We start from the raw sequence: 19,923 nt of genomic DNA on the forward strand, positions 1-19,923 counted from the left end.
AGGTTGGGCTCTGGTCCCAGGGAACAAATCACAGGATGAGGGGACACAGTTTCAGGTTGCACCAGGGGAGGTTCAGGTTGGATATCAGGGAAAATTCCTTAATGGTAAAAGTTGTCCAACCCTGGCACAGCTGCCCAGGGCAGTGGTGGAGTCCCTGTCCCTGGAGGGATTTAAAAGCCCTGTGGATGTGGCACTTGGGGACATGGGTCAGTGGTGGCCTGGGCAGTGCTGGGGGAATGGTTGGACTCAATGATCTCAGAGGGCTTTTCCAACTCAAATGATTCTGTGATTCAATGATGACAGAAAGGAACCTTCTCCTCTCCAGCCACCAGACCTTGCTGGGTACCCAACCTCTCCTCCTGAGGGCACCAACCGCCCCATGTTGTCAACTCACTTTCAAACCTCATCATCCATTTTTCTTGGACAAATTTTGCCAGCAAAGGATGGATTTTATAAATCAGTTACACCAAACTCATTTAAAAACAATAATGAAAAGTTGTTGATTTAAAGACACAAACTCACAGATGAACAAAACCAGTGGAAAGACTTCAGGTCCATTTCTAATCAAGGGCTGAACTTGGCAAGAGGATTTCCAAGCCCTAAAGCCCAAAGATATCAGAAACGTTGCATTGTACAAACACAGAATGTCATTCACAGCAGGAGATTACGCTCTTACATAAACCTGGCTTTGGGCACGAGGGTTGAGACAAGTTCAACTGTGGCCAGAAATGCCCTTGTGCTGCTCGGGTGATCCTCCTGCTTCCTTCTGCAAAATGCTCTCCTCACTCCTACTAGACTTAGGTCCAAGTGATGGTCACTGATAGAGCCATGGAATGGTTTGGGCTGGGAAGGGCCTTAAAGCCCATCCAGTCCCACCCCCTGCCATGGGCAGGGACACCTTTCACTAGCCCAGGTTGCTCCAAGCCCCGTCCAACCTGGCCTTGGACACTTCCAGGGATCCAGGGGCAGCCAAAGCCTCTCTGGGCAGTGCTGCCTGTCCACGGCACGTGGGTGGGTGTGGGCAGAGCGTGGCATCGCGCCGTGTGCGGGGCATGTGCCCGCCCGGCCGGGTTGTGCCCCCCCAGGGCAAAATGCTGCCATTGTGTGCCCGCAGCAGGGCGAGGTTCAGCGGCACAAACCCCACGGGGAATGTTAAGCGGGTTAGGTGGCAGGGCGCTGGGGAAGGTGGTCACCCTCTGGGGATTAGGGGTCGGAACAATGGCCGTCCCTGTGACCAGCAGGGACACAAAGGGCCATTGTGCCCGGAGCACAAATTCCTGTTCATTCCCGCGGGGCTGACATGCCCACAGCCCCGCTCTCCGGGCCAGCACAAAAGCTTCCTTGCTTCAGATTGTTTGTTTATGTAAATTATAATGGTGCGTTTAATTATGCAACGGGCAGAGCCTCAGCGACAAGGGAGGTGCTGATTGGGCTGGCAAGCCCCGGGCACAGCGGATGGTGCGGCCGCGGAGCCGGCACAGGAGACGCGCCTGGACCATCGGAGCAGGGGAGCAGACCCCCGGGGCGCAGGGGTGAGGAGAGCACTCCCCACCCCGGGGCGCAGCAGCGGGGCCCCGGAGTGCTGAGCCCCAGTCGGTGGGCACGGCACGGCAGGGCAGGACACGGCCCTCAGCATGACAGAAGAAGCGCCCGCAGCAGCCACCATGCCGGCGTGCAACGGGAGCGTTCCCCCGGGGGACGGACCGCTCCAGGGCATCGGCGGGATCGACCAAACACCAAAATCTGCTGGGACGGTCCCGTGTGCAAACGTGGAAACCAGCTCTGATGCTCCACCTGCAAAGGAAGCTCTGGAGGAAAACGGAAATTCATTGGCAGAGGACATCTCTCCGGGGGATTCTGCTGGAGAGAAGCCATGCCAAGGTACCGTATGGGGCTGCTTGGCTCTTGAGAGTTGGGAGAGAAAAGCTCTGTTTTTTTCTATAGCCTGATGAATAACGGGACATGCTGTGCATGTGAGTCAAAATTCCTAACCTACGGTAGCTGTAACAGCAACTCGGAGTATTTCCGGGGACACATTTGAGGGACGAGTTTGTAACTAAAGGAACGAACAATTTCTAAATCTGCTCTGAAAATCTGACAATCTGCAGCCATTAAAACCTGACTGCTCCATGAGCCCATGTCTTCTGCTTTGTGTTTCCCAAAGAAAAGCCAGAGGAGAAGGATGGGACGCTACAGCAGGGACCAGCGGCTATCCAGGACACAGGGAGCGACGGCCAGGGATCAGGGGAAGGTAATGCAAAACACTGTCTGATGTGGGGTTTCCCTGACACGTAGCACTGAGTGGCCTTCAAAGTCAGTGGATGCAGGTGGTTATTAATTTTTTTTTATTGGGTCAGACCCTTCTATTCCAGAGAGCAGTGACTCATTTCTAATGTGCTGAGTTGCTGCACCTTAGAAACCACGGCTGGTATCTTCCTTCCTGAGGTTTTGCCTATCTCCATGACCATGGGGTATCAAAGCAATATGGGGTCTTTGACCAGGAGATCCCCAAAAGCTTCGTAAGGTTGGGAGGTGCTCCATCTTCTGCTTCATGCCCAGGGGAGAACCTTGGGAGGCTGCTGGAGGCCTCAAAACCCAAACTCTTTTCCTGCCTGATTTACCGAGTGTTGAATCCCATTTCAGAGAACCATGGGGTTATCTGCAGAAAATCGCTCTGCTAAACACTTGCTCCTCAGTTTCACTCTGCTTATTTCTGGGTGAAAATGGTAGAAATCCGTGGGAGCCCAGGCCGGAGCCTCAGCTGTGTCCTGGGTGAGCGGGGCTGTGGGGGGGTCACTGCCCGCCCCGGTCCCGAGTTAAAATGTACTGACTATACACATAGATTAACATATTTAATTACACAATGCAAACTGCAGCCACTTCTCCAAAAGGAGCAGTATTCTATGGAGTGTTACTAGAGGAGGAGTGTTTTATGGAGTCTTACTAAAGGAGGAAAGCCACATTTCTCCAAGGGGGGCTCCAGGCATTATTCCTTTCTGTGTCTCCCACCAATGGGCTCCTGCCTGTCTTTTTGGCTTTGGCAGTGGTGGGACAAGGGCACAGGGCCAGGGGCTGCTAGAGATGCTCTCCCCTGAGCTTTGAAGGTGGCTCTAAAAGAGGAACAGGCTGTGCCCTGCAAACGGAAACTGCTTTCATTAAGAAAAGGAAAAATATCTGAATATTTGTCATGGGCAAATCAATATTTCGTAGCAACCGCCTAGGCTGTGAGGAGGTGAATCATGGTGGAGGCTTTCCCACTTAGAGTTGACATCCCTATTCCAGCTGTGCTGCTTTAGGAGCGCACAATAAAACCTATTAAAGGATCTTGCAAGGCTCCCCCCAGCCCCGCCCCTCAACCACAAGCACTTTATCTTGAAATTGCAGGCAGCTTTTTAGTACCCAACCAATTTAGTCTAATTAATACTCTGGACCCCACAGGCAAAACGTTGAATAGACCATTTGTTGCCACACTAAAGCATCATTACCGACAGAGACGTGCCAAACAGGACAAATGGGAGATGGCCGTGGCAGCCGGGGCGGCCACCGCTGAGGGAGGGACACGTCCCAGGGGGCACAGCTGGGCACTGCGTGCAGAATGGCTCCCTTACCCCTGCCTTCCCCTTCCCCTTCCCTTCTCCTTTCCCTTTCCCTTCTCCTTTCCTTTCCCTTTCCCTTCTCCTTCTCCTTCCCTTTCCCTTCTCCTTCTCCTTCCCTTTCCCTTCTCCTTTCCTTTCCCTTCTCCTTTCACTTTCCCTTCCCCTTCTCCTTCCCTTTCCCTTTCCCTTCTCCTTCCCTTTCCCTTTCCCTTCTCCTTTCCTTTCCCTTTCCCTTCTCCTTCACTTTCCCTTTCCCTTCTCCTTTCCTTTCCCTTCTCCTTTCCTTTCCCTTCTCCTTTCCTTTCCCTTTCCCTTTCCCTTCTCCTTTCCTTTCCCTTCTCCTTTCCCTTTCCCTTCCCCTTCTCCTTTCCTTCCCCTTCCCCTTCTCCTTTCCTTTCCCTTCCCCTCCCCTTCTCCTTTCCTTCCTCTTCCCCTTCTCCTTTCCTTTCCCTTTCCCTCCCCTCGGTGGGAATGGGGGTAGAACAGAGAGAGGCATTAAGAAAGGGGTCCAGCCTGGCGGTGCAGGGCTCCCCTCACCCTCTGGGGGGTGGGGGCTTTGGGGTCACCCCCGGAACCCGCAGGGGTTCCCCGTGGGGTGCCGCCCCCTCCTCACCTGCACCCTCCGTGTCACGCAGGGCCGGGCGGCACAGAGGGGCTGCCGGTGGGCACGGGGGAGCCACCGGTGCCAACAGCCAGTCCCAGCGGGGAGGCAGAGGAGAGCCTGGCAGCCAGGGCTGATCCCAGAGGGGACGTGGCCGAGGAGGATGTGGAGGATGCGGAGGAGGAGGACACCGAGGAGGACGAGGTTCAGGTGATCGAAATCAAGAAGGAGGACAGCGAGGCGCCCCGCCTGCAGCAGCGGGACGGCTGCAAGGAGCCGTCTGCCCCGGCCAGCCCCGGCTGCAACTCCCCGCTGGAGAAACCCGGGGAGCAGCCCAGCCTGGGCAAAAAGAATGACATCTCCAGACACAGCTATTCCAGATACAACACAATCTCCTACCGGAGGATCCGGAAAGGAAACACCAAACAGCGGATCGATGAGTTTGAATCCATGATGCACTTATGAACTGAGGGGGAATTGCCCAATGCACCGAGCCTTCTCTCCGGGTTTGGGTTTATTCTGTTCCCCCAAGACATGTCTCTTCACACAACATGAGGTCACTGCTTTTCTCCTTTTTGTACGTGATTTATAATACACTGTGAAAATTTAACATCTTGGCTTTGACAGGGGCAGAGGTGTCCATAGTGCAGGAAAATAAATAATCAGTTTGCTAAATACAAACCCATTTGATTTTAAGGTTATCCTCTTATTTTCTCTTCAACTTTGTAACCGTGTTCAGACCACAGGACGGCCCAAACTGGCCGGGGCTCCTCTGGCTGCTGACACGCACGTGTGCTGTGCCATCAGCTTGCCCTAATGAGCTGGCAGTGGGTGGCACTGGCCAGGGCTGGGGAACAGTCAGAGACAACTCTTGGCAATCCCCCCATTCTGCTGTGCATCCGTGCTGGTGCCTGACAGTGCCCCGACAGCCACTGTCCGTGCCCATCTCGTGCTGCAGGGATGGACTGGCATCCCGGGCAGATGCCGGTGTGGGAATGAAGATGAGAAGGCACTGAGGACCCTGAGCCCTCCCTGCTGCCCCATGGTGTGACTGTCAGCACCAGGTAGGTCTGGCACACCCGGGGTCAGAGGTGTCAGCATTATGTAGTGTTGCCTACCTGTCCACACCGTGGGCACTGCCAGGCTCACCAGCTGCTGTCCAGCCTGTCCTGGGGGGACAGTGACTCTGCAGTGCAGTCAGACACACTGGGGTCCTCTTCCACCTCAGCCCTCCTCACTGTGGCACCCCCAGCCCTGGCTGAGGACCCTCACCCTCCCAGGGGCAGCCTGGGGCAGGGGGGCTGTACTGGTGACCAGTGCCATCTCCAGCACAGAGCTGGGGTCTGGACCAGCCCCGAGGGCAGCAGCTCACCCAGCACATCCCTGTGTGTGCCTTGGTGTGCCTCTGGCAAACCTGGCCACTACCAGGAACCTCTATTTTCCCAGTGCCACCAGGTCAGACTCGCTTATGTCTCTTCTTGACTAAGTTTAGATGCAAAATTAAAGACTGTTTTGTGAAAGCCAGGCAAGTTTTAACAATAATTTTTGTCTCATCTGAACACAACCCTCCTCCATTTTGAAAGACCTTTGTGTAACCACCATACAGTTGTTGCAATCTTTTTTTTTTTACTGTTTTATAGTCAGATTTGTCTGGAGTTGGGACTTAGCTTTGCAATTGTCATCCCGGAAAGCATCTGGGAAAGCTGAGAACAGCTGGCAAGGGAGAGGAGGTAAGGACAGAGTTATACAGAGGCCTCCTGCAGCCATAAGTGCCTTTTTAAGGATTAGTTTTACATCTCCAGCAGCACTGAATATCATTTTGATTCTTCTTGTTCTACATAAAGGCAATTATTTATTGGCAACTTGAAAATAATACATGGCAATTCTGCATTGTGCCAGCAGACACAGCCCTCATTGTGCCATTCACACTTGTTTATTTGCTCCTTGGCCTGGGGAAGTTCTGAGCTTTGCTTGTACCAACTTATACTGTGGGTCTGTTCCCACTGACAGCTGCCCTGGGCTGCTCTGGGGTGACACATCCCTCTTAAAGACGTGGTCATGGTAATTCCAACCAGGGCCAGGCTGGACAGGGCTGGGAGCAACCTGGTCTAGTGGAAGATGTCCCTGCCCATGGCAGGGGATGAAACAGGATGAGCTCTCAGCCCAAACCATGCTGTGAATCTATCATTCTTTATGATCATTCCCAGACCTTTCAGTGGGAAAGGCTCCCTGAGACTTTCAGTGACCTAGGGACTCACTTTTTACTTTCCTTGCAAAGCAGCACTTGCTCAGCAGAGAGCTGCAACGCCCTCTCCTGCTTTCCTGAGTAACTGGAGAAATAAAATTAAAAGTGCTGGGATGCTCTAGGGGCCCGAGGGCCTTTCCCGCAAGCAGCCCCCTTGCCAGACCCTCTGGGTGGGTGGGTGTGGGGTAGACAGCAAGGGGTTCACAGGTAATGAAGAGGCAGAGGTGGGCTGCTTGCCCTCTGGCCATCACCGTGGTCAGTGGGTCGGATGGGGTGCATGGAGCAGCCAGGCAGGGAGGTGCCTGTATGGCATGTGAGGTGAAGGGACACCTGCAGATCTGGAAACTTGTCCCTTGGAGCAGAGGCACCTTCAGGCTGATTGGGGCATGGCAGTCACAGCCCCAGGTCAGCCTGAAAATCCTTTCTCTGTGTTTCCACTGTTTCAAGTGTGGGCTGACGGCAGGTGAGAGCTGGAGCCTTATGGAGGGTGTTGATGTCAGGTGCCACAAGCTGCAGCAGCTGTGGGTCCAGCAGCCAGCCAGACTACTGCCCTGCCCTGCCCTGCCCTGGGATCCACCACGGCCAAAAATCAGGGGAATTGGTGCTTTGAGGGTTCTTTCTGGGGTGAGGCTTTGTGGTTCAGCCTGGCAGTAACTCGGGCAGGAGTCCCCAGAGAGGGTCCATGTCGGTCAGTTAACTCACTGCACTCAGAGGAAGCAGCTTCACCTGTTATCATTTATTCCCTCTTTTTAAACCTTTTTTTTTCTGAGTATACCAAATGGGGCCTCCCACTGTGATCACTTTGACTCAGGGCACTCAGGGATGGAAGCACAGCACCACGTGCGTGTCCCTCCCCACCACAGCTCCAGAGGCATTTGCTCTCCTCACCCCAAGCAGTGGTTCTCCAGCCGTGGTGCCTTCCTCCCTGACCTCCCTGCTCACACAGCCCAGGCTCTGAGTGCCCCGAGGAGCGATGCACACCCCGGTGTGTCCATGGGGATGGCGGGAGCAGCTCGTGGGGAGCAGCAGGACCGACGCCCCTCGCCAGGCTGCCGAGCCTGCCGGAAAAATGCTCTTGTTTCTGGAAGACTGGGCTGACTGGTGCCATCGGAACATTCCCAGTGCTGAGCAACAGCACGGCCCCAGCTCACTGCCAGCAGCCCCGAGGCACCCTCCAGTCCTGGAGCACAGATCCAACATGGAAGTGAGCATTTACACGAGCGGGGCCCCGGCGTGCGAGTGACAGGGCTGGCGATGGGATGTGACCGTGACATACGACTGCCTGGTGCCTGCTCAGTGACAAGTGATTGAATGTCAGCAAACAGAATCTGATGAAATTCATGCTCCTGATACGAGCTGACTGCCCAAACATCGTCTGTGTCATTTTTCTGATAGTAACTGCGGGCTAGCTGTGCTGAAGGAGGGAGAGAAAATCGGGAAGACAGTTGCAATAGGAGTCAACTGGGAAAATCTGTTGGGCCAGTCAATATTTTGGCAGACTGAGCCTGTCAGATGCTGTCAGCACTGATCCACCACATCAGAGGCAACAATATGCCATGGCCTTCTGAAGAACCAAAGGAGAGGTATGGGGGTGTGTGAGGTGGGACAGCAGAGGCAATGGTCACAATGCTGTGAGCAGCCAGAGTGATGCTCAGCCCTGGGTACCCCGAGGCCTTGTGCTGGAGCAGCCCCTCATCTCAGCACAGGGCAGGGGGGCAGGAAGAGAAGTGCTGCCTCCCCCCATGACCCCACAGCAGGAATTCCCAATGGGAACAGGGGGAGAAACCCTGCCTGGGATGCCCAGGTGTTACATACCCTGGATCTCACTGCCCTGGCACACAGAATTTATTCTCCCCTCAAATCTGTCCCATCAATGACTGGTGATGGCTTTTGGAGATCAAGAGTTTCACAGTAAGGACAAAACCTGCCTGTGACAGTGGGTTCAGAGGCAGTTTGGTGTGCAGGTCCTGGCCATGCCAGGCAGCTTGGGCTGAGGGAAGTGGCAGTGCTCGTGGGGAGCCCCCAAAGAGGCACAGGGGCTTGGGGACATGACTGTGGGGCTGGCAGCCCCAGGGTGGGACAGCCTGGCTGCCTGGAGTGAGGAGCTCCCTGGCTGGCCACTGCTGTGTGCCACTGGCAAGAAGCAGGATAAACCTTTGGATCCCCCCTCCAGCAGCTCCTCCCTCTGCCAAGAAGAGCCAGGCACGTGTGCCCTCACTGTCCCCATGGCACAGGCAGGGCCTGCTCCAAGCTTCTGCCACAGCCCCTGGGTAACCCCATCAACCTTCACCTCCCACTATTACAAGTGGCTTTATGGATACCCCACTGATTCCTCACAGAGCTCTGGTCCTCATCTGTCAGCCAGCGGGTCCCCCAGGGTGGGAGCCTGTGGCTGGACCCAGCGTGGGCACCACGACAGATTCCTTTGATGTGCTGGTCAATGAACTTCCATTTCCTGGGGAGGAATAAGCAGCCCACTTTGCTGCTTACGGACTTACCTGGAAGTATTTCTGCAGCTTATGCTGCTGTCGGGGGAACTGAGGGATGTTTGCTCACGGTAGGATGGGGACTTCAAAAAAATATTTCCATTTAATAATACAGAAAGTGAGTTTTTACCAAAGTCTCCCACAGTGAGGGAGCACTGGGCCGATCTGTTCAGGCACTGTCAAACCCGAGGTGCTGCTCTTGGTGTTCTGATCCCTCCATACGCTGGCATTAAACCACGGATTTCCACTGTCACCGGAAAGGCACCTCCCCTTTGGTAGCTGTGTGCCCTCGCTGAGCTCACAGCTGGAACCACAGCAGTCCTGGTGCAACTGGGCTCCCTTCAGTCCACGTGGTAATTGCCAAACTGCCACTTCTGATAAGGGTTTGTGGAGTCACAGGCCTTCACCCTCAGGGCTTTGTAAGAGGGATCCACTTCCAAGCAAGACGGCTGTGGGAGGTGCTGGTGCTCGGAGATGATGTGGTCGCTCTGCAGGGGAGAGAGACAAGGCTTAGGGGGGCTCAGGCTCCAGTGCCCCGCAGCAGCAGCTCAATTTTCTTACCAAGAAAGCTTGGTTTACAGAATCACAGAATCAATTAAGTTGGAAAAGACCTCTGAGATCATCGAGTCCAACCTATTCCTTATGGTGTGCCCTTTTTTGGCATGTCCCTAATATTTGAGACCTCTGCTGACTTACAGAGACTTTGGGGTGGGATCCACTCCTGCACCTGTTGCTGAGCCAGGATCACAGCACACCTGCTGTGCTTTCTGGCTTTTCCTTCACTGGGAATGGAGAGATGAGCTCTCTCACTGTCAGCGTGCCAAAGGGAATCACTCTGATGGCATTTGCTACACAGGGAATGTACAGCAGGAGGTGGATTTTTGTATTGTGCAGTTTGTTAGCTGATGAACTCAGAGCACAGTTACTGTGCTGAAAAAGTTGTCAGGTAATTCAAATGCTGGGGCAGTACATTGGATTGTGAAAGAATTAAGAGTCTGAGTGACCTCCATCCTTTAGTTCTTCACATCTACTTGGATTTACCTACTTACCCCCACGGCCAGCCAAGTGATGCTGTAGGTGCTGCCACAGGCAAGGGACACTGTCACTGCCTGGCACTGCAGTGACTCTCAGGATCAGCTCATTAACACCTAAATGAAACACTCCTGACATTGACGAGTGGGGTCTGAGCAGAAGCTGGATCTTTGTGCAGACAGTAACTGCACTTCACATCATTAAACAACACAATGGCTGGTGTCAGGAGAGGGTAAAGCACTGAGACTCCTTCAGCCAGCAGCCACTGAGCTCCCCTCAGGCTCCTATCGCTGGCACGACTAAAATGGGACCACCAAATCCATCTCACCCATGGCTCGAGGTGAACCCAGGCTGGAACAGGAGACAAGTCCTGTCTGTGCCCCACACAGCTGCCTGGACATGTTTGCATATTTTTCACAAAGCGAAATGACAATTTCACAATTTTCAGTAAGTGGATGACAATTTTCCTGTATTTTTCCCCAAACACCTAAGGTGAGTCTGTGACATTCTGGCTTTGAACACAGGAACTTGTCGATACCTTGTGTAACTCAGCTACAGTTTTTCTTTCTTAAATGAAGAGTGTTTCTTTCTTAACTATAAACTATGTCATTTCAGAGCATTTCGGACAACTCCTGACAGAGACACAGCCGTGACTCTTTGTGCAGTGCAGGCAATTAACACAAGATCCATTCTTTTCCGTTCCATAGATGCTTTCTTTAAAACCCACCATGAGCTGAGAGCCAATCAATACTGAGTCATCTCCCTGTAAGTGCTATCGACAGTTTCCATGTAAAACCAGGACGTTTTGTTACTGCTGTGGAGGCAGTGCCAGCGTGCCCCCAGCCCAGCACACGGTGTGGGGGTGCTCATCCCTTGGACTGGCCCAGGGGCCCGAGGAATGGCAGGGGTGCCAGGGACCAGCTCAGGGGGACAGGCAGCTTTGGCAAAGCAGGGACCAGAGGGCCAGGGTGCCCCCCATGCTGGGCTGTCACTGCCCATCACCATGCCCAGCTCAGTGACCCGCCCCAGGACAGTGTGTCACTCACCAGCCCCGGCCGGACGGTGGCCAGTGACCTGTGGAGCCAGGCCAGGCTGCGGCTCCTGCCCTGGCAGCGGCGCAGGCCCAGGGCCCCCAGGACGCCCGAGGGGGCGAGGCAGAGCTCCCCGTGCTGGATCAGCCTCAGCCAGGTGTAGTTGAAGTGCTGGTTCTGTGGGGAGAGAGTGGGCAGAGCTGTGACCCCGCCAGGCCCCTCCAATGGCACAGCCAGAGCCGGGAGAGCAGCTCCTCTCCTGCCCTGCCCTCGCCCAGGACCAGGGCTGAGGAAAGCCATGAGCCATGGGAACACCTGTCCTGTGGATGTGCAGGGCTAAAGAGATCAAGACAGCCCCAGCATCAGCTCTGGGAGTGACTCCTGCTGCAGCCACACAGACCCCCCACCCCCATTGCTGCCTGCCCCTCTGCCCTGCCACCTCCCCTGGCTGCTCCCAGCACTGGGGCACAAAGGGATACATCCCCAAATGAGACAACCCCCCCCCCCCCACATGCTGGCCTGTGCCAGAGCAGGGAGCAATCAGCCAGAAATTGCCTAAAAACACTGTCTAGGAAGGAATGACAGAATCCCAGATGAGACTGAAAGGGACCTCAAAGCTCATTTCATTCCACCCCCTGCCATGGGCAGGGACACCTTCCACCAGCCCAGGTTGCTCCAAGCCTGTCCAACCTGGCCTTGGACACTTCCAGGGATCCAGGGGCAGCCACAGCTTCTCTGGGCAGCCTGGGCCAGGGTCTCACCACCCTCACAACTAGGAATTCCTTCCCAATATCCCATCTAACCCTGCCCTCTGGCAGTGGGAAGCCATTCCCCCTCATCCTGTCCCTCTAGGCCCTTGTCCAGCTCTCTTGGAGCCCCTTTACACAGTGGAAGGGGCTCTAAGGATGGGAAAGACTGGCCACAGTGGCTGCTTCCCATCTAACCCAGAGTGCAGCTGGATGTTTTGCAGCAGCACACAAAGCACAAGCTGATATTTAAATGTTTCATGTGCAGGCATATGGATTTATCAGACTTTCCTGTTCCAGCTGAATTTGCTGGCTTGGGGGTTGTTGGTGGCTACAGGCTGTGCCAACAGGCAATTCCTGCCCCTTGCTGCTCCCAGGCATTGCCTGGCCATGTTCCCAGGTGGGAAGGGCTGTGCCAGCTCCCGGGGAGGGAGCAGGTCACCACAGGAGGCACAGGGACTCTGTGCCATGTGCTATGAGCAGTGTGACACAGTCCTGTGCAGGGGGTCCTTACCGTGTTGTTCACATCACACTCCTCAAAAGCCAGAGTGGGGCCTTCCACAGTGACACATCCTGCCAGGGCCATGTTAACGAGCTGGAAAACAGCAACAAAATGCAGATGTAGACATAAATTCCCAAGGAAGGGGACAGGCTGTTACACTGCACTTAACCTGCTGGATTCACAGGACTCCCATTAATAACTGCCCATGTCACTACACCAGGCAGAGAAGAGTGTCCAAGGGCAGGCTGGACGGGGCTTGGAGCAACTTGGGCCAGTGGAAGGTGCCCCTGCCCATGGCAGGGGGAGGGAATGAGATGAGCTTTAATGCCCCCTCCCACCCAAACCATTCCGGGATTCTGTGGTGTAGAAAGGGAACCTGACCCTGTTCTGCCTACCAGCTGCCCAGCAAGGGGCTTGTGGAGGCAGGACTGAATCCAGAACGGCCTTTAAGGTGTTTTCCGCCCCTTCCCTCCCCTCCCCGAGGTGCGGGTTCCGAGCCCAGAGCGGTGCCCCGGTAAGGCGGGCGGCTGCTGCGCTCTGCCGGCTGCGGGCTGCGGTGCAGACCTGCGGTGCACACCCGCCGTGCACACCCGCGCCCGAGCGGGCGGGCACAGAGGGAAGCAGGGAGGGATCCCCCGGGACCACCGGGCGGTGCGGGACCTCCCGCCACGGAGAGACTTCTCGCCCCCGGGGCACATCCCTCCCCCGGGAAGATCCTGCCCCGCGGGCACCACGTCCCGCACCACAGGCACATCCCGCCCCTGGGAAGATCCCGCCCCACAGGAACATCCCGGCCCGGGAAGATCCTGCCCCGCGGGCACATCCCGCCCTGCGGGACGTTCTGCCCCCGGAGGCTCATCTTGCCCAGAGGCACATCCTGCCCCAGCACTGCCTCGAGAGCAGCTCCACTGGTCAAACACCGAACCGGTTCTCCAGCAGGAAATTCCCCCTTGTATCCGTGGCCTGTTTCTTTACAGAGCCACGGTGGGATCCAGCCTCTGTGCTGTATCAGATATCCCAAATGCTGCCCCAGGCCAGCGAAGCCGTGCAGCAGCATCCTGCTGGGGTGCTGCCCAGGGCCCAGCCAGCCCCTGAGAGCCCGTGTGAAGGAAGGACAGCGGGTCCTTGGGTACGTACCAGCCCGCTGGCTTTAACCAGGGGAGCTTCCAGGTCTGGGTAGACGTTCTCCAGGTACCACCGGAAACTTTTGCACTGGAGCTTCTTTCGCAGCTGGATTTGTTGAGTCAGGTCTCCAACATCCACGTTTTTCAAGACCAAGTGGTAAGCGTGGCCGTAGAAGAGCTCCTTGTACTCGTCCAGCCAGACCTCTGCCACACGGGCCAGGTTCCGCTCCACTGTTCTCACCCGGTCTTTCGGGAAGGAATAAGGATTGTCATTCCTGAAAATGTGCCCAACTCTGGAGCAGGGAACAATCTCGATCTCTCCTCCGCACATCCAGACCTGAGAAACAGAAGTCACTAGTAGAAACACGGGCAGATGACGGGTTCCGGCTTTGTACAGGCCAGGAGAGAAGCAGAAAGCTAAGTCAGGTGCCAGGGGAGATGGGCTCTCCAGCACGGAGCTGCCCCTGGGGAGCCCCTGCCTGAGCCTCATCGCCCACCCAGGCGGGAAGGGGTGCAGGGACATTGACAGTGACCTACCTTGAATGAAATCTCCATATTTTCCCCTCCCCAAACATCCAGTCCTGGGTCGTACATTCCCAGCTCAAAAAAATACTTCTTATCGATGGAGAACAGGCCACCTGCCATGACGGGGCACCTGGGAACAGAGAGGCACGTGGTGTGCCAGTGGCTGTGACAGAGGGGGTATTTGGGTGGCTTTACCCAGCCTGAAACTGCAACAGGGCAGGAGAAAGGCAGTGGAATGTTCTCCCAGCCCTGGGAGCATTGGTGACACGCCAGCAGTGCTGTGAGTGGGGGGAAAGGCTTCCTGGGCTTTGCCCGTGCCTGGTGGGATTGCCCACAGTGTATCTGTGCCTCTGCTGTCCTGGCAAGCAAAGGAACAACACTCGGCCTCAAAGGAGCCTTTGCTGTTAAATTATTACCAAAGGAACAGGCTGGTTTGCAAAGCTTTCACATTTGCGCTTTTTACCTTATTATATCAGTCTCCTTGATTTTATTTGCCTCGATGACCTCTTGTGGAATCTGCCTCCATCCAAAATTCATTGGCCAAGTAAAAATCCCACGCTGGAAGTTGTCCACGGTCATGTAACTAAATGGAGAAAAGATCGGGATGACTAATTCTGAGTCACATTCCTGATTGAAATGTCACCCTTAATGAGTGAAGATGAATATCTGTATGTAATTAAACCAGGATTTTAACAAATTTCATCAGGAATCCTCTTCATGCGCTAAAAGTCATGAGAAAGGGAAAAGGTGTGTGTGATAATCACAGGGGCCATGTTCACAGCTAATGCTAATTTCTGGTATACAGCAATGTTCCCTGTCCCCTGTGGAATGCTGCTGGAGGCCAGTTAGGAGGTCTGAAGTCATGTCTGCCTGTGATGAACACACCGGTGGTCCCAGTAAGGGATTTCACTCGAGCTTCCAGCATGGATGTGGGGATTCCCAGGGATGCCCCACCTCATGTCCTTGTCACTGATGACCTCGATGACGGGGCAGGCGACCTTGGTGCGGCGCAGTCGGACCCTCTCCAGCAGTGGCTCCAGCCAGCCCACGTTGCACTCCACGTGTGAGTCCAGGAACGTCAGGACGGTGCCTGTGCAGAGGCCAGGGCAGCATCAGGCCTCGGGCACCCCGACCCCAATCCGTGCTGACCAACCTCCCCGGGCACCCGCAGGCTCAGGGTGCTGCCAATGGTGCCACGAGCCCCCTTGGCTCCCCAGACCCTCCCAGCCACAGCCCAGAGCATGTTTTCACATGGCAGGTTCCAACAGAAACGGCCACTTTGGTGCTGACATGGCCTGGCCAGGGCAGGTGGTGGATCCGGGGTGGCTTGGCTGGAAATCCTGACGAAAGGACACCTGTGGTGCCTCGGGAAGGACTAATACCCAGTGCTGGAGACACCTCCCCTGCACCTCTGGGGGGTCCCAACCAGCTGGAACACGGCTCTTGTCCTACCTTTGGCGATCTCTGCTCCCGCCAGCCTGGCCCGGATCAGCCCGTGCCTCTCCCTGAGCCGCAGGATCTTCACTTTTGGGAACCGCGCCATGTACGTGTCCAGCTGCTCCTTCAGGTACTCTGCACAGGAGGAGGAGAGCACAAGGCTGACTTACCCATTTCCACCCACTTCCAGGGTGAAAAGCAGCAGGCAGGTTTTCCCTGGAAGCATCTCCAGACACACCGGGATCCTCAGCACTGGGGTGTGAACATCTGGGCACAGCTGTAGGGCTTCTGGTGCACAGTGTTGTGGTGCCAGCCTGCTCTCCAGGGAAACAGCCAGTTGCTTCAGTGCCAGCTGGTTTAGGCTGAAGTGATGAGCCTGAAAATCTCTGTGGGAGATCTCCTGTGTGCTAGTATTTGGTGATGGGTGTGCTGCTTTGTGGCCTCACTCAGGTAGTTCATGATCCAAACCCAGCTGTTCAAAGACTCCAAAATTAGGGGTTTTTTTCTTCATGCACTACAACTGCAATTAAAACCTAATTTTTTGTGCTCTACAAACTTCTCGATATTAAGCACCGCATCCAGGGTTTAAACTGCACAAGGGTTTGCTGTGCCTCATCTCTACTTTTCAGGTGCTTTTGTCATGGTTTTCCATGGCTGTAGAGGCAGCTCATGGCCAACTCCCAGGAAAAACAGGGTGTGAGGAAGGTGGGAGTGCCAGGCAGCCCTGGTCAGGGGCACAGGATCCAAATGCTCTGCCACAGGGCTGCAGCTGCTCCAAGCACTCGGTCTGGACACAGACCTCCCTCACCCATGGGCTTTCTTGGTGTTCCCTGGTTTTCTTCAGGAGAATAGACTTGTTTGCATTCCAAAAGCCAGCTGAAAAGCTTTGAAAGGCTCCAAGGCTGAAGCATTAGTGACAGGTTTGCTGTGGGCCACTGCTGCTGCTCCCGGGGTTCCAGCAGTGCTGAGCTGGGTCACCTGCACTCCCCAGGTTTTGGGTGCAAACCCCACGTTTCAGATGTTCCCTGCTAACAAGCACATACAAGGCAAAACCTTGGGGAGAAGGTAAAGAGAACTTGAAAAGATGCTTTTGAGGGGAAATGGTAGGAACGTGTTATAATGGTTATATTAAAAATCAGCAAACTGAATCTTTTTCCTCTGTGTTGCCTTTTGTTGCATTGATGGCTTGCTGTGTGCCTGGCATGAGCTCTGAAGTCCATCTGAGACAGCACTTCCCCTGAAGAATCAGCAGTGGGGAAATAACATCATTCCTAAATTTTTAAGGGCTGAAGTCAGCAGAGAGCTGAGGCATCACAACTCAGAGGTTTGGTATCACCTGAAATGCCAGTGAAAGGCACTGGCATGGCAGATCCTGGCTCACCACCACTCCCACCACAGCTCCCTGTCCTCTGAGGCACTGGGCAGTGTGTCCCCTGCACTGGGAACATGGGGGCTCGTCTGGGAGCTGCACAGAGAGGGGTGCACAAGCCCTTGAGCCAGGGACACCCTGAAGATGGGTGGGCTGGGCAGGACTCAGCTCCCTGGTGCTCCTGGAGCCTGGTGCCTCCAGCAGCCTCTGCCTTGATTCCCCACAGCCATCCCCAGTGCCCGCCTGGCCTCTGATCCCCCTCAGCCCCCAGCACAGGCTGCACTTCAATACAGCCCGAGGAGAAAATGAGATTTCTCTCTCCTATTCAGAATTGAATTACAGAGAACAAATTGCATTTTGCCCTGAAGTTATATTAGTTTCATAAAGGCAGAAGAAGCTTCACCTACCCTTAGTGCTGAAGTCATCCACCAAAATGACTTCCTCAATCAGGTGTGGAGGGGACCTGCTGAGGACGCTGTGCACGGAGCGGAGCAGGGTGGACCACACTTCATCCACGAAGCACATGATGATGGTGGTGGTCGGGAGGTCATCGTGGACACGCTGCTCAGAGCACCTGCAACGGCAACACGGGCTCACGGGTCACACTCCTGAAAATATCCAGGCTCAGGGGCTTCTGGGAAAATGCACAGGGAGTGGGGGGGAAGCCAAACGTGGAATACAGAGGCAAAGCTCTGCAATGTTGGGAGGTGGAACAGAGGGGTGAGGGGGGAAACCCTTCCACAGCCCCAGTGTCCCTCTCGTGGGCAGCCCAGCAGGATGGGATGTGCTCACTCATTTCTGACTGGGACCTATTCTGAAGAAAGTTCAGAGGTATTTCAGGACTTCACAGAAGTGCTCTGGGTAAATGAAAATCACCCCAGAATTACTCTGTCACAATCCTTCTCCTGCTCTCTTGGAGCCCTGTTAGGCACTGGAAGGGGCTCTAAGGTCTCCCTGGAGCCTTCTCTTCCCTAACTCTCTCAGCCCCAGGACTACTGACCCAGGCTCTGCAGGGAGCACTCCCCACAAACCTCCTGCCCATCTCTCTCTTCCTCAGGTTCTCTCCCCACAGCCCTGCTGCAGGGACACGGTGCCTGGAGAGCACCAGTGTCATCAACAAAGGAACAAGCACTGTGCATGGTTTCCTGGTGGCCAGATTTCAGTGGTCTAGTCCAGTACTCCAGCAAGAATCACAAGAGGAACTGGAGTCTAAACTGGGAGAGACTGGAATGCACCAGCAAAAAAGTAAGGTGTTGTTTGATTCCCGAGAGCTGCCAGCCGCCACTGCCACGAGCTGGCCCTCACAACGCAGTACCTGCCCGAGCCACTGAGCTGGGGGCAGAGCCTGCACAGGTCCCTGATGCAGCAGCACATCCCCCCAGGAACGTGCTCTGTTTGGCCAAGGTGTGCCTGTGACGGCAACGCCTCTGCTCCTGGGCAGGTGCGTCACTCCCTGGAGCTGCTTCCTGCCCCACAGCTCCAAGGCTCTGCTGTCCAGGCCAATCCCAGGGCTGGCTTTGTGCCACCACGGCTCTGGTCCTGTGCACAGGTGGTATGAGGAAGCAGCCCCAGCTATCTCCCTCCTTCCCTGCTCCAATTCTTCCTGTGCAGGGTCTCAGCTCAGCAGGCACCAACGACACTGTGGGAATGTCTGCACTGTCCTGCGGGATGGGGACAATCACGGCACAATTCCCACCCCACTGTACCCACGGTCTGTGAGCACAGGACGAGGGACACGGGAGGGGCTCTGCACAAGGCAGGTCTCCCATGTGCACAGGGGCTGAGAGTCATCTGTGGTAGGAAAGGCAGAATGTGAGAGATGAACCGGCCACTCACCTGAGCTGGCACCTTCCCCAGCTCTCCCTGCAGCTGCCACAGAACCACAGAATGGCTTAGGTTGGAAAAGACCTTTAAGATCATCAAGTCCTGGCATCAACCCCACACTGCCAAGCCCACCTGGCATGGCAGCTCAGGATGGAGCCCCCTGGCCCCTTGCCCTTCCATCAGGGAGGTGCTGCCCATGCCTTGTCTTGCTCTTCTCTATTGGCACTATGGGAGGGAGTGACTTTGTTGAAGTGCAATCCCGACAGCTGCAGAATCAACCATACATTTCATAGGGACAGCTGTAACCGTGTGGGAGTTTTCCAAACCCAGCTTTGAGCTGCACCTGACACAGCAGGTACAGTGTTCTAAGGCACAGAGAGGCCTGAGCCCCATCACCTGCCCTGTGTGCCCTGATTCTTTGGGTAGTGGGGTTCAGTGGGTTACAACCTGCAAATGTTACCAGTTTTACATTTTAACAACATAGTGCTCTGACTTGGACAGGCAAGAGGTGTCTGACAGGTAGCACGGTCGAAGCAGAGGGCTTGGTGCCCCCAGCAGCCCTTCCCAGAGCCACCTGGCCCATTCCCAGGGGGCGAGGCAGGGATTTGTGCAAGGGGAGTGGATCTTACCCGGCAGGCCTGGTGTCCGCGATGGCTCTGTCCACGGGGATCAGATCGCTGAGGTAGACATTAAAGTTTCCTTCTTTCCATCTACTTTTTGCTTCTTCTTGTTTATCGTCGGGGACTGCAACAGCATGTCCAAACTGGCCGGGAGCTCGAGGGTCTCTCGGGGCAAGCGTTGCATCCACAGACAGGACCCTGTGCATCCGCGGGTTGCCACCCGCCTGCTCCTGCCCGTCCTGGCCAGTGCCAACCCCCCCGAGAGCTGCTCCCGCCTGCTCCTGCCTGTCCTGGCCCGTGCCAGCCGTTCTGAGAGCTGCTCCCGCCTGCTCCTGCCCATTCTGTTCAGTGCCAGCCGCCCCGGGAGCTGCTCCTGGCGCCGCACCCAGCTCCCGGCTCCGGTCACCCCGCGCGGTGGCCCCGGCAGTGGCAGTCGCAGCGTGGGCACCATCACCGTTCTCGTTAAAAAGTTGTTTGTGCTTTTCCCGTCTCGCTGTGGCGTTCCCCGCAGAGTGGGGTCGGCGAGGCGGGACTGCGGGGCTGGCGGGGTTCTTCCCCTCTTTGCTAATGAGGATGAAGCGAGTTCTGGAGGAAGTTTCCTTCTGTCCCGTGTCTGTTTCCTCTGGTCCAGGCTGGGCGCCCGCTCCCGGTGCCCGGGCTGCCAGGCCGGGCTGTGCCGCCGTGCCGGGGGGGACGCCGCTCGCTGCCGTCGGCGGCGTGTCCGAGTGTCCCCGTGCCCGTCCCCCCGAGCCCGGCCGGCCGCGGGGGCTCGCTGTGCGGGGGGG

General features: G+C 55.7%; 2 protein-coding genes across 2 annotated transcripts in view; one reads left to right on the plus strand and one right to left on the minus strand.

Moving 5' to 3' along the window:
* Positions 1–1,427: 1,427 nt before the first annotated feature.
* ERMN (ermin) lies at positions 1,428–4,882 on the plus strand. Its single transcript, XM_027656298.1, has 3 exons — positions 1,428–1,881; positions 2,165–2,251; positions 4,232–4,882. Exons 1-3 carry the CDS (start codon positions 1,635–1,637, stop codon positions 4,660–4,662), a joined length of 765 nt encoding a protein of 254 aa, XP_027512099.1. The 5' UTR covers positions 1,428–1,634; the 3' UTR covers positions 4,663–4,882.
* A 4,134-nt stretch (positions 4,883–9,016) lies between these two features.
* Positions 9,017–19,923, minus strand: part of GALNT5 (polypeptide N-acetylgalactosaminyltransferase 5) — an 11,838-nt gene continuing 931 nt past the window's right edge. The window contains exons 2-11 of the mRNA XM_027656173.1: positions 19,148–19,910; positions 17,102–17,268; positions 15,341–15,460; positions 14,843–14,978; positions 14,352–14,471; positions 13,901–14,018; positions 13,377–13,700; positions 12,252–12,332; positions 11,007–11,168; positions 9,017–9,416 (exon numbers count right to left, since the gene is read on the minus strand). Of these exons, the coding sequence (XP_027511974.1) occupies positions 9,270–9,416; positions 11,007–11,168; positions 12,252–12,332; positions 13,377–13,700; positions 13,901–14,018; positions 14,352–14,471; positions 14,843–14,978; positions 15,341–15,460; positions 17,102–17,268; positions 19,148–19,910 (2,138 nt within the window). The 3' untranslated portion in view covers positions 9,017–9,269. The remainder of the gene's footprint in view (positions 9,417–11,006; positions 11,169–12,251; positions 12,333–13,376; positions 13,701–13,900; positions 14,019–14,351; positions 14,472–14,842; positions 14,979–15,340; positions 15,461–17,101; positions 17,269–19,147; positions 19,911–19,923) is intronic.

Source organism: Corapipo altera, unplaced genomic scaffold (assembly GCF_003945725.1).
Source record: "Corapipo altera isolate COAL_440 unplaced genomic scaffold, ASM394572v1 68, whole genome shotgun sequence".
In the NCBI taxonomy this organism is placed as follows: domain Eukaryota; kingdom Metazoa; phylum Chordata; class Aves; order Passeriformes; family Pipridae; genus Corapipo; species Corapipo altera.

What these genes read in the sequence shown, in the direction of transcription:
- ERMN (XM_027656298.1), top strand. Translation starts at nt 1,635, where the DNA reads ATGACAGAAGAAGCGCCCGCAGCAGCCACCATGCCGGCGTGCAACGGG. An exon ending in TGGAGAGAAGCCATGCCAAG is followed by an intron (nt 1,882 to 2,164) that starts GTACCGTATGGG and finishes TGTTTCCCAAAG; the next exon opens with AAAAGCCAGAGGAGAAGGAT. An exon ending in CGGCCAGGGATCAGGGGAAG is followed by an intron (nt 2,252 to 4,231) that starts GTAATGCAAAAC and finishes CGTGTCACGCAG; the next exon opens with GGCCGGGCGGCACAGAGGGG.